Genomic DNA, 12,721 nt, shown 5'->3' with positions numbered 1-12,721 from the left:
TTTCATCCAACGAGCTGGCCGAATCTTGGCTAGAATAGGAAACAAGTCGTTGTTTCCGGCCCCGTTTCTTTCCCCCGGTTACTGATATATGCTTTGGTTCGCGCTCCGTTTCTTGTGGTTCGATTCCTTCGGTATTTGTTTCTTGTGGTTCGGCTCCTTCGATATTTTTTCTCCCCCAGTCATTTCCGATTCCTGTTTCACCTGCCAACGTGTCTCCTTGTTCCGTCTCCTTATTACTGGGACGAACCCCGATGGCCTCTGGTTGAACTGGATCCCGTCCCCCACTAGATGTTCCCTGTCCATCTTCTCCACCGTTTTCTCGCCCTCTTGTTGGTTTCGCCACTAGGATGGTTGTACTCAGTGGTAACTGGTCCTCCGATTCTGAGTCGGAATTTTCTGCGGATTCCAGAATTTGGAATTTTGCTCCCTTTCCCATGATGTTGTGCTGACTTTCCTTAGTGCCTCTTGAGCTGCCTGGTTGGTTTTGTCTCAATTTTAGCTTCCTTTTCAGATCCCACGGCGTTGGTGGTGTAGGTAATGGTCCTCCCGGCACCCGCTTTTTCGGAACTTTGGCCTTCCTGAGCGCTACTCCTGATTTCCTAAGCACCGCACCGTTACTCATTTTAATAGTATGTTCAGTTTGATCAACTATTTTGGACTTTAATGGTCTATACCTATTCATGTTTCGCTCCCCGGTCCTCTGCATTACCACTGCCGGTGGTACCTCCACAGGGTCGTTTGGTGCCCGTGCAATCCCAGGCTCATCATCTTGATTAGCTGCCTGTTCCTCGGCCAATCTTAGTGGTCCCCGTCTATTTTTCCGGTCATACTCAGTATCCGATCGGATTCCCCAGTTGGTGTCCATCGGCTTCGGCATTGTTTGAGCTATCGGGTCTCGTTCATCTAAACATTAATATTTCGATCGTATTACATTTTCCCAATTTAGATTCCGTAACGTAGGTTTTTTAGTCAAGTTCCTGAGGACAGTATTAGCTTCCCGGCCGTGGTGCGCTTCGAACGGTGTTATATTGAGGGATGCGTTTTTCACAAATCTTAGGGCTCCGAGGGCTCTTTCAACCATTCGATCCAAGGGTTCCGGTTTATCCTCCCGCGCATACGTCAGCACTGAATTTTTAATGCTACCAATCGTGCGCTCAACACATCCTGTTGCTCTATGATCATTCACTGGCGAAGTGAGGACTTCAAATCCTTGTTCATGACAGAATGTTTTAACTTCCTTAGACATAAAGTTTGTTCCCTGGTCAACTCTGATTTGGCGTGGAACTCCATGAGCGATTATGTAGGCTTTTAAAAATTTTATAATTTTATCCGAACGGTTCGAATTACAGACCATAGCTGATGGCCATCGAGAGAACCGGTCCACCGCCACCAAAACATACTTTTTAGATTCCTTCAAGTAGTTAATGGGTCCCCAAAAATCCAATTGGACTGATTCATTCGGCTCTTTTGGTTCAGGTATTTTCCCTATATTGTCCTTCGAACACATGTTTTTCAAGTTCTTACCCGCTAATGTGCATTCCGGACAATTCCCAGCGATAGTTGCGAGACTACGAAACATGTAAGGGTACCAGATGTCCTTAGCGGCGTCGATCATGCTGGATTTCCCGTGGTGATAATAGTGGAGTCTAATGACCACCGCCGTCTGCAAAGTATTAGGGATCACTAGCCTCTCGTCCATCCACAGGCATCCGTCTCTTACGTGGAAGTCCTGAGTATACTGTGCGAAGTACTTACTCATTGCTGCAATTTTCGAGTGTAACTGGGGGTCTTTAGCTTTATTTAACTCGATAATAGCTTGTAACTGTGGATCAGACTGGTATTGCGATTCTATAAATCGAAGATTAAATAAGTCGGGAAGAGCGGATTGTTTGCTGACTACTTTACAATTTCTTGGTATAATAGACATGACTTTATTTTCCGGATTGACCGGTGGATAACTCTCACCAGGGTAAACCGACGGAATCGAAATAATGGTGTTGGTTTTAGTGCTCCGGACTTCTGTTGTAACCGCCTGTATATTTACATCAATCTCCTCTATATCATCACGACTGCTAATGCTGGGGTGTCGTTCCAATAATTTCTTGAGTTTCCTTTCCAAGATTAAATTGCTTGAATTGTTAATGTTGATTGACGACTTTAAAGATTTTGAGTAACCAAAGTTAGCTTCAATAATAGTCCCAACTGAATTTTTGCTAAACTCAATTGACCTGCCGGGAATGCAATTCGTCGCTCTGTGATTGGTCCAATTTCCGTCGCATGATCGCTCGCCCTCTACCGGTCGTTTTCTAATCGATATATTACAAATGCGTCTATTATTAGTAACCGATGGAGACTCGAGTTTATTTCTAAATCCGAGAGCGGATCTAATTCTACTAATTTTCGCGACCGTAAACATACTATCGTAGGTGCTAATCGGTTGAGGATTTAAACACGGGTGCCTTGAAAGATAATCAGCGAGTCCTGTTTTTGCTCCGGGTTTATGTTCTACTTGAAAATCGAACGGTATAAGACGATCTAACCATCTTGTTAATCTGCTGAACATTGTTTTGTTCTTTTTGTTGTTCCCATTTAGCAATGACACTAATGCCTTATGGTCCGTAACTATTAAAAATTTTCTTCCCAGCACATAATTTCGGAAGTATTCCGCGCCCCACACAACTGCTAACATCTCCAATTCATTCGTTGAGTAATTTTTTTCTGCTGCGTTCAAATACCGGGATGCGAATGATATTGGCCGCCAACCGTCGGAATTTAGTTGCTCAAGGACCGCTCCGAGCCCATTATGACTAGCGTCACACACAATTCTTGTGTCTCTGTGTATATCAAAGTGCCGAAGTTCCACTATATTAGCCACTTGCTTTTTCAGGTTCTCGAATGATATTTGACATTCATCGCTCCAGACAAAATCGTTTTTCCGGCTTAATAATGGGCGTAAGGACGCTGATGATTCCGCGAGCGCCGGAAGATATTTGTGCAAACTGTGAATGGAGCCCATGAACGATTTAAGTTGTGACACCGTTTTTGGTGCTTTCAGCGATTCGATCGGATCTGTTTTCCGGACGAGTGGTGTTATTCCTGTACGGGTTATTTTGTGTCCCAACCATTCACATTCTTTCCGCGCAAATTGGCATTTAATGAGCTTAAGTGCCATGTTTTCGCGATCCAGCTTTCGCAAAATTTTTTCAACTGTCGAGATATGCTCGATCTCCGTGCCTTTGGTGACCACCAAGATGTCATCAATAAAAGCATGTGCCTGCGGAAATTCCGCAAGAATCGTGTCCATTACTCGTTGAAATTCAGCTGGCATGGTAGTAAGACCGTAGAACCCCGTACGAAAGCGGTACGTGCCCGTTGATTTTCCTCCCACCAGCGAAAAATTGCATTGAACGCTCGTTTCCGGGCTAAGTGGTAATTGGCCGTACGCGTACGTAAGATCCATAGTAGAAAAATATATGTCCCCTGATTTCCGTTCGCTAATCGTTTGTCCTACCGTATCCATAAGCTCCTCTATATTCGGCATTTGGTATTTATTTTTGTGGATTTGCTTGTTTAACTCTCTTGATTCTAGCGCTAATTTTACTGATCCGTCCTTTTTCACTGTTATTACAATCGGGGAAACAAAATATTTATCCGAACATTCCTTTAGCTTTTCAATGTGTCCTTGCCGTAAAAGTTTATCAATTTCTTTATCAACCTTTTCTTGCAACGTGATGGGCACTCTACGTCCTTTTTGCTGAATTGGCGTTAACGTTTCGAAAAAATCCGCGTGTACCTTATAATTCTTAATTTTTCCGACTCTGTTAAAAAGACTTTCAAACTGCTTACTGAAGTAGATCTGCCAGTTCTAGTGAGTCCTCTACATCCGTCTCCTCAACTGTGCCTTGATCGCTCTGTACCGACATCACATTTTCTCCGGTGCCTTCTGCACGATCTGTAATCCAAGATTTGGCATTAGGTCTCGTCCAATAATTGATGGTCTGCTTCCTCTAATCACTCTGATGTTTGCGTTGGCCACCCATCCGTTTGTTTCTAATAGTACGTCTATCGTCCCTAGTAGTCGTAATGGGTTGTTTCCGTAATCCCTGAACTCCTCATCCTCCGGTGCCGGTGCCTTCACCTTGACGCCTGCGGTGCCCAATGTCCGTTTCAATTCCCCAATGGTGAATATCGAAATCGGTGATCCACTGTCTATCCACACGTTTGTTTGCTTTCCGTTTACCTTAATTGGTAGTCGGGGGCCGGCCACTTTTAGATCTGTTTCTTTCCGAGATTTGATGGCCATAACAACGTAATCCCCTGAGCTATCCGAATCCCACGATCGTTGTTTCTTGTCCGGTTGTTTCTTGACCGGCGTATTAACCCAGCCGACGGAATTCTCGTGCTGGGAATATGTATCCTCCGCGTCGTCTACTTCAGTAGTTTCCATATCTTCCTGATTTTGAATCAGTCCCACTGCCGGTCTTCCCCGATTATTTCGCTTTCCCCTACAAGTCCTCTCGTAATGTCCCGTCTTCCTGCAGAAGTTACACGTAGCATTTTTCGCTGGACACGCTGTGAGGTGCTCCGGAGTAAAATTGGGTTGGTCACAATTATAGCATCTTCTGGCACCACCCCCTCTCATGTCTGCTCTCCCCCTAAACGATCCGCGGCCCCGCTGTCTGTTGTTTCTGTAACCACCTCGGATGGCCCCCACTGGTTCCGTCTTGATTTGGAACGCACCAGCTCCGCCGGCATTCCCACTAGTTCCTCCCCCGGTTATCGATCCGTATGACTTAGCATATTTGAATCCACGTTCATATGAAAGTGCAATACGATACACCTCCTCTGGTGTCTTCGTCGAGCGGCATAGCTCATTTTGGGCCTCCCTATTGTTCATATTTACGATGAACACATCCCGCAAAATCCTGGTCTCCAATGCTCCAAAATTACATCGAGCGGCTAACCCACTCAACACTGAGTGGAATTGTTCCAGCGATTCTCCTATTTGTTGCTTTCGTGCCAATAGTTGGAATGTTTCGTAAGTTTCGTTTCGTTCCTTCCGAAATTCGGTTTCGATAGTATCCAAAACTCGAGAATACCTTGTTGCAGCGAGATCCAGGTGTGGTTTTCTTTTATGTAGCTCATCCTGTCCTTTCTCCCCCAGGCACAAATACAAATTCGAGATAAGCGTTTGCTCCGACACCAGGCGATTTTTCCCATCGACCTCCTCTGGTAAATCTGCAAGTTGCGCTGCTGTTAACGTACTGGCATCATAGAAGTTCCGTGGATTTATGCTATGTTTGGCCACCATCCCCCATATAAAACGATTGAACCAAAACTCCCATAGCATTGGTGGTTCTGCGAGCGTCGAGGGCCAAAACGATGTAATTCCCAGTGGGTTCTTCCACCCACTTTGGCCTGCTGACTGCGCCATGTGAAAAGACGGTTTCGATGTATGAATTAAATGTCTTGTTAATAAGCAAACCGTAGTTCAGAAAGTAAGTCGGAGACAATAAGATAGCTGTCATCCGAAGGTGACAGACAAACTCCGAAGGTTAAATACCGGTTAGCGCCAAACAGATAATTGAAATAGATAACACGACTAGAATTGAAACATGAACTAAATTTAGATACTATGACAGAATCCACAACAAACATCGGTTTTTTTAAGGAAACTTCCACGCAGCACATCAGATCAGAAATGCCGGGCGTGTAGTCACATCGATCTATTGAAAGTTCTGCTGAAAAAACCGTTGACTGTATTCGGATTTTGATCAGTTTAAACCGGGAGGCGCACACTAAATTGAGTGGAATGGGGATCTGATGTGCGTTATAAGGTGTTGAATTGCGTCGTTACCAGATATGTCCGCATTCGGTAGTCTGTCCATTCAGTAAAAGTCACGGCTTGATCAGGTTTTGAAATCCAACTAGTTTTCCTTGGCTACTTTAATACTTGAGACGTAATCTTTAATTACATCTGTATTTATTAGGAGTCGCGGCACCATGTTACAAGGTAAACAAAACAAAAACAGAATCCGTTTTTGGCTCTTTTTCCATTTTCCCACCACCTCACATAAGCATCGATTTCATGGTGTAACGAGTGGTTTTACAAGGTTGAGTAAGTTTGTCATGGCCTAATTAGTCCGTATGCCATATTTTATGACAATCCGACAATGTGAATAGAAAAATGATTCAAAAAAATTAGCAGCTGAGGGGAAAACGAAAAAGAGCCCCGTTTTTAATTCACGAATAATTGCTCGAAATATTGCAACATCATTGTTAGTATCAAGCAACCCGCACCGAGCGCCCATGGATTCCCGAGACAAAAATAATCGATTTTAATCCATTACGGATGTAAAATTCAGACCACGAAATCGATTATATAGCCATTATAATCGATTATTTTTGAACAAATATAATCCATTATAATCCATTATAATCGATTTTAATCCATTATTTTTGTCACTGAAATCGATTATTTTTGCCAAGATAATCCATTATAATCGATTATTTTGAAATGAAAATCCATTATAATCCATTATAATTGATTATAATCCATTTCTAATCCATTTATAATCCATTTTTAGAACTAAATTCGATTATTTTTGCAAATTTTTAAAATTTTGCGAGAAGTTTGCAGAATTTGTGCCCTGTCTTTTACTAAATGCCATGTCTCAACTTCGTCCCCTCGCCCCCTCAAGCTTTTTACCCCCCCCCCCCCCCCCCACCTCCCCAACTAAAGGGGCAGGGTAAACTGGGGGAGGGGTGTAAACTGGGTGGATGGGGAAGTAAACCGGGGGGGGGGGGGTTAAATAAATCTGGGGGGGGGGGGGGGTAAATAAACAAATAAACCGAACGGGGTGGGGGTAAATAAACCGGGGGAGGGGGGTTAAACTGGTCATCCCCTCGCCCCCTCAAGCTTTCTTAACGCCCCCCCCCCCCCCCCCCCCCCCCAGCTAAAGGGGCAGGGTAAACTGGAGGGGGGGGGGGGGTAAATGGTGGGAGGGGAGGTAAGCTGGAAGGGGGGTATAGATAACTGGTGGGTGGAAGTATACTGGGACTGCGGGCGTAACTGGATTGGGTGGGGGGGGGGGGGGGAAGTGTTAATTGAAGGGTTAAACTGCGATGAATTAGACAAAGTTGAGACAAAAAATATATAAATTTTTTTCTTAAATGTAATATTTTATGAAACATAACACGTAGCAACTACACTAAACAGGAAATGAGATAATTTTGAACAAAATTGTAAATTTCATGAATAATCCTCTCGAAAAAATCCATTATAATCGATTATAATCGATTATAATGGATTAATTGGGATAAAAAATATAAGGATTATTAACCGCAAAATTAGCGAGAACGTTTAAATTAACATTTCAAAATTCTTATATTTTGTTTGTTTTGACAAGCAACTATACTGTTTTTAAACTACTTTTCTTCATAAAATTTATATACTTTGAACTTAAAGCTACGTAGCATTAACATTGACTGAAAAGGAAAATTTCATATGCCAAAGCACTATTAGTTACTGATATATAGAATTAAATTGAAAACTTCTTCAATCATGATTCTAAAACACCAAAAGTTTTCTTTGTTTGAAACAAAAACCAGGCTCTTCCTCACAAACAATGACACAAAAACTCTTCAAAAAATATTTAGTTAGATTGACAAAAAAATTGTTACGAGAGAAAACACTCCGCGGGAAATTATTTCGCTTTTTTTGAAAGTCGAACATGAACAAATAATTACAACGAAAATTATTTTGGAACGAGTTTTTGGGCTTTCAACTTGTCGGCTATTTATTTTTTAACAAGTTTTTTGGGTATCAAACTTGTTTAGGACCGAGTAGCTAGACATATATACACATTAGGACTGTGTAAATTTTAGATTGCCTAATTAGTCCTGTTTCTAGTTTTTGATTTTTTTTCCACCCCCCCCCCCGCATTTCTAATTTTCAATTTTTATTGTTGCCTTATTACGGCTAAATGCGTGATGTTACGATGTAACGTATGAATTACAATTCTTTTCCTAATAATTAATTTGTTCAATTGAATTATGATAATATTTTGATAAATTTCAACATCAAATTCGGCTCTCTTTCAAAGCATATTTAACTTGTCATAATGCAATGAAATTTGACGTGGTGAGCGAATCGACAACTGTGAACAGATTTTTTTTTCATACTTTACAGCGTAACTTCATGCATTTAGCCATAATACCACGTAAATCAAACATAAAAATTGGTATTTTTAAAGGGGGGAACTGGAGAAGAGCCTCAAATTCAAAGGAGAAGGAAAAGTGGAAAAAAGTCCGGTTGGTTAGCAATTAGACCGAGCCAAATAGAAATTTCGGCTCTTTTTCCTACCCCCCACCTCACACAAGCATCAATTTTATGGTCCAACGAGTAGTTTTACAAGGGAGATTATCAAGACCAAATATGTTTGTCTTGGCTTAATCTATCTTCATGCCAATTTTCTCGACAATCGGACAATGTGAACAATAGTTTTAATTATAAAAAGATGCAGGTGGGGGGAAAAAGAAAAAGAGCCGCAATTTCCCATAAAACATCCGTAGGAATGGGCGAAGAAAAAGTGCACAGTTGATTGTTTATGTTTTGTTGCTTTATGACTGAAAATTAAGGCTCTTCGCACCCTGCCTACCCTTTTTTTTCTTCAAATTTTATGTTTTTTGGTCGTCTTATGTGTTATTATGGCTTAATGTGAAATGCTACGATGCCACGTATGGAGAAAAAATGTGTTAACAATAGTTAATTGTTCACCATCTAAAACTTTCTAATATTATGACAACGCAAAAAAAAGGTTTTCAAAAATGAAATTCGAATCAGAGCATGAGTGGAAAAGAGCCGAAATTAAATTAATGAAAAAACTTCCCTAGAAGACTCTCCGGCTCTGTTCCACTCCCCCACCACATTTGAATTTCGTTTTTAAATTTTTTTTACATTGTCATAATATAATGAGAATTTGCACGGAGAACAAACTAACTATTGTGAACACGTTCTTATTACTTTTCCACTACCCCAAGGCATTTGAATTTTATTTTAAATTGTTTTATTTTACGTTGTCGTACTGTAATAAAATTTTTATGGAGAACAAATTAACTATTATGAACAAATTATCCATACCTTACCTGAAATCATAGAAAATTTGAAATGGGGGATTGGAAAAAAGCCAACAGCTGTAAAAGCAAACTATATTGTAGCAAAAATTCCATGCAGTACAATTTTCAGAATTTCGAGGGTCAAAAAAACCGCATTAGCTTAAAAAAAAACTGAATATTCACAGCGAAGATGGATTTTTAGTTCAAAAAATTTACTTGAAAAATTTGCGCGGATCGTTTTTTACCTGATTTTTGTCTATAAAATCAATTTTTGTTGCAATCATCATTTCGTACTGGAAGTTTGCATTAACTATCTGCACGCGGTCTTTTTGAAAAGTCAAAATCATTTTTTCGATTTTTCAAAAAAATTATTAGTGTTTGAAGAGCATTTATTTGAATCAGCAAACAGACTGGTGAGTTAGTTTGATTTCAAAGCACTTCCCCATAAAGAAAAATTTCTCAAAATTGCTTCTATTTCAAGTTGAAACCCAAATTTTGATTTTGAAAAACACAATAAAAGCAGTAAACTCCTGGCTCTTTTCACTTCAATTTCAAATGGTGGGGAGGTCGGGTTTCAATAAAAAAAATAATAAATGGGATTAAGCTGAATCATTGTGTTCTTTAGGTCAGCGTCATCATCAAAAATAACTATGCATTGCACAATTTGGATGTGTTTCACCTTTTTGATTCTATCTTTGCTCTCTTTTCAAATCACAACAGCGGATGACCCATGGTTTATGTGCGGAGTAGACAAGTGTAAGCCGTGTAAGAAGGTGAGTTTGCTTTTTTATTACTGGTTTTGTGGAGCATCTTTTTTCAATGAAGATATTTAAGGCGTTTTGGATCCCGCTTGGATCCCGCTTGGATCCCGCTGGGATCCCGCTTGGATCTCGCTTGTATCCCGCTTGGATCGTAAGGTGTTCTCCCGCTTGGAATCCAACCCGCCTAAATTACGGACAGCCAAGTTGTTTTAAAATTGCTCATACGGAATTTGATTTAAACTAGTGGACAAAACTAAACGCAAAATGACAATCGTTCTTTATACCTTAATATAATACCACGCATTCAGCCATAATTACACTTGGGACAATTGAAAAAACGTGTAATTTGAAATGTGGGAAAAGGGGTGGAAATGAGCCTAAAATAGTGTTCACTTGTTCATGATGAGACATATTTTGGTAGTTTGGAGCAACAAAATTTTAAGTAAAGTCTGCTAACTCGAATTTCAGAAAAAGCAAGGGCTCTTTTTCTTCCCCCCCCCCCACCTGCAAATTTTTACTTGTAATATTGTCGACCACATTGTACTATTGTTATGAAAGTTTACATACCCCCCCCCTCACACGAGCTGAAATATATTAGTGTAACGAGTGGTTTTACGAGGTTGATTATGAAGACCAAATATGTTTGTCGTGGCCTTATTAGTCTGTTCTGCATGTAAATTTTCATAATAATCGGCAATGTGGTCAACAAATTTACATGTAAAAACTTGCAGATGGGGGGAAAGGAAAAGAGCCAAGGCTCTTTTTCCTCCCCCCCCATCCCCCCCCCCCCCACCTCCCACGACCATCAATTTTATGGTGTAACGAGTGGTTTTACAAGGTTGAATATGAAGACCAAATGTGGGCTCTTTTTCTCTTTTTCCTTTTCCCCCCACCTGCAAATTTTTAATATATTGAAGCTCGTGTGAGGTGGGGGGAAGGAAAAAGAGCCCAATGTGTTTGCCACAACCTAATTAGCCCACATGCCATGTCAATTTTTTATAATGATCGGACAATGTAAACAGTAACTTTACTAGAAAAAAATTGCATGTGGGGGGAAAAGGAAAAAGAGCCAAACTAGTTGTGAAATGATGTGTATTTACTCGTTGCAAAAAAGCTAGCTCCGACTTGATAGGATGAAATTGCGATTAAGTTTAACAATCAATCTTAGGTCAGATGGTGTGTCAATTGCATTCTTTTATTTATTTCAGTCCGGATGTGAAGGTGAAGAAGAACAGGGAATTAAGCGAGTAAAGAAGGGGAGGGGATGGCACAAGAAACTAAAGCAATGCCCTGCAAGTACGAAGCACTTCCGCTTCAAACCATGGGCAAATTTCTTTTGGGGACAAAAACTTGCTCGCATTTGTGCACCAAATTACATAAAGCAGCGAACAATTTCCTTTCAGCAAAGTTCCCAATTTTTGAAACGGGATTGTTGAATATCACGTTCAAACAAACCAAGCAAATTCAAAATTTAAGGTTGGTTCTTTAAAATTGAATGCCTGGATTGACTAATTCACACTGTGTATATACAAAGGCTGGGTTTTTTTACTCATTCCGCGCAAGATAGCCAGGGGCAGATTTAGGGGGGGGGGGGGCGGAGGGGTGGACGCCTTCTTCCTCAGGGATTCAACTCCCTGCCGACCCAAAGGGTCCCCCCTTTGAACTATTTTACAATATCCATTTTTGGCTGACGGAATATCTTTTGGGGCTCTTTTCCAGTTACCCCCCGCCCTTTCAAATTTAATTTTGAAAAGCTTATTTAACGTTGTCATAATGCAATGAAATTTGGCGTGGTGAACAAATCGACAACTGTGAACAGATTTGTTCTTCATACTTTGCAGCGTAACATCACGCATTTAGCCGTAATAACACGTAAAACAAACATAAAACTCGGCATTTTGAAAGGGGGGAAACTGGAAAAGAGCCGCTTTTGGCGCCAATATATAGTAATATTGATGGGGGAGCGCGTGTTGAAAAAACACAATTTTTTGGTCAAAAATTTCCAAAAATGCCTAAAAACGCTTTTTTTGTCCTGTTATTTTATAAATTTTGCTTGCAGCGCAGAGAGCTTGGCCAAACCAGGGTCTTTTTAAAATTTTGGGAGAGCTCCTAAAATGAAATTGGTCGACCTAAAATGAAATTTCCCGCCCCCCTCGAGAAAATCCTAGATCCGCCTCTGCTGATAGCACTGATTGATTTGATTAACACAAACGCGATGACTTTATTCTTAAGCCGAATTCTAACAAGGCCAAGTTTTGAGCAGATGCGAAGGAGATCATTTTTCCCCTGAAGCTGGTTTTTGTGTCTTTTTCTAGTCTGGTCAAAACTTTAGAGCGTATTTGAAATAATTTTGAGTAGTTTACCAAACATTGTTCATTTTAGGCTAATTCGACTGAAATGAGGCAAATCGGCAAATCGTCTTTTCATTATAGCCCCCAGCCCCCCCCCCCCCCCAACCTTTCCCATTATAGCCTCCGCAAAGTTTTCTAATTACAAAAATAGGCAGATCAAATAATTAATTCCAATGTTTACATTTAAGAATGGTTATTTTGTATATGTTATTTCAACCATTTAATTATACATTTGCATCCCTAATATGTTTGTGGAATTGACCAATTTTTCTCATTAGTTCTTCGAACACTTCCAATTTTTTTGTTTCTGCAATATTTGCGAAACAAGAATTCTGCTAGGTAAGAATCAATGCCTACTTTTTTGACTAAATTTGTCGGAGCCGTAAAAAATCAACTGACAGATGATATAAAATCAACTCGGTGCGGTTAAGGTGAGGTTTAGGTGAGTGTTAATGCTACATAGCATTAAAGTTGAAATCATGAAAGTATAGT

The 12,721-nt window shown here is 40.5% G+C and overlaps 1 protein-coding gene across 1 annotated transcript; it reads right to left on the bottom strand.

Annotated features, from left to right (window-relative positions):
- Positions 1–910: 910 nt before the first annotated feature.
- On the bottom strand, positions 911–1,759 carry LOC134855000 (uncharacterized protein K02A2.6-like). Its single transcript, XM_063871380.1, has one exon. It carries the CDS (start codon positions 1,757–1,759, stop codon positions 911–913), a length of 849 nt encoding a protein of 282 aa, XP_063727450.1.
- Positions 1,760–12,721: the final 10,962 nt, after the last annotated feature.

The sequence above is a fragment of the Symsagittifera roscoffensis genome, chromosome 10 (genome assembly GCF_963678635.1).
Source record: "Symsagittifera roscoffensis chromosome 10, txSymRosc1.1, whole genome shotgun sequence".
NCBI classification, from domain to species: domain Eukaryota; kingdom Metazoa; phylum Xenacoelomorpha; order Acoela; family Convolutidae; genus Symsagittifera; species Symsagittifera roscoffensis.
This window is presented reverse-complemented; position numbering and strand designations above follow the sequence as displayed.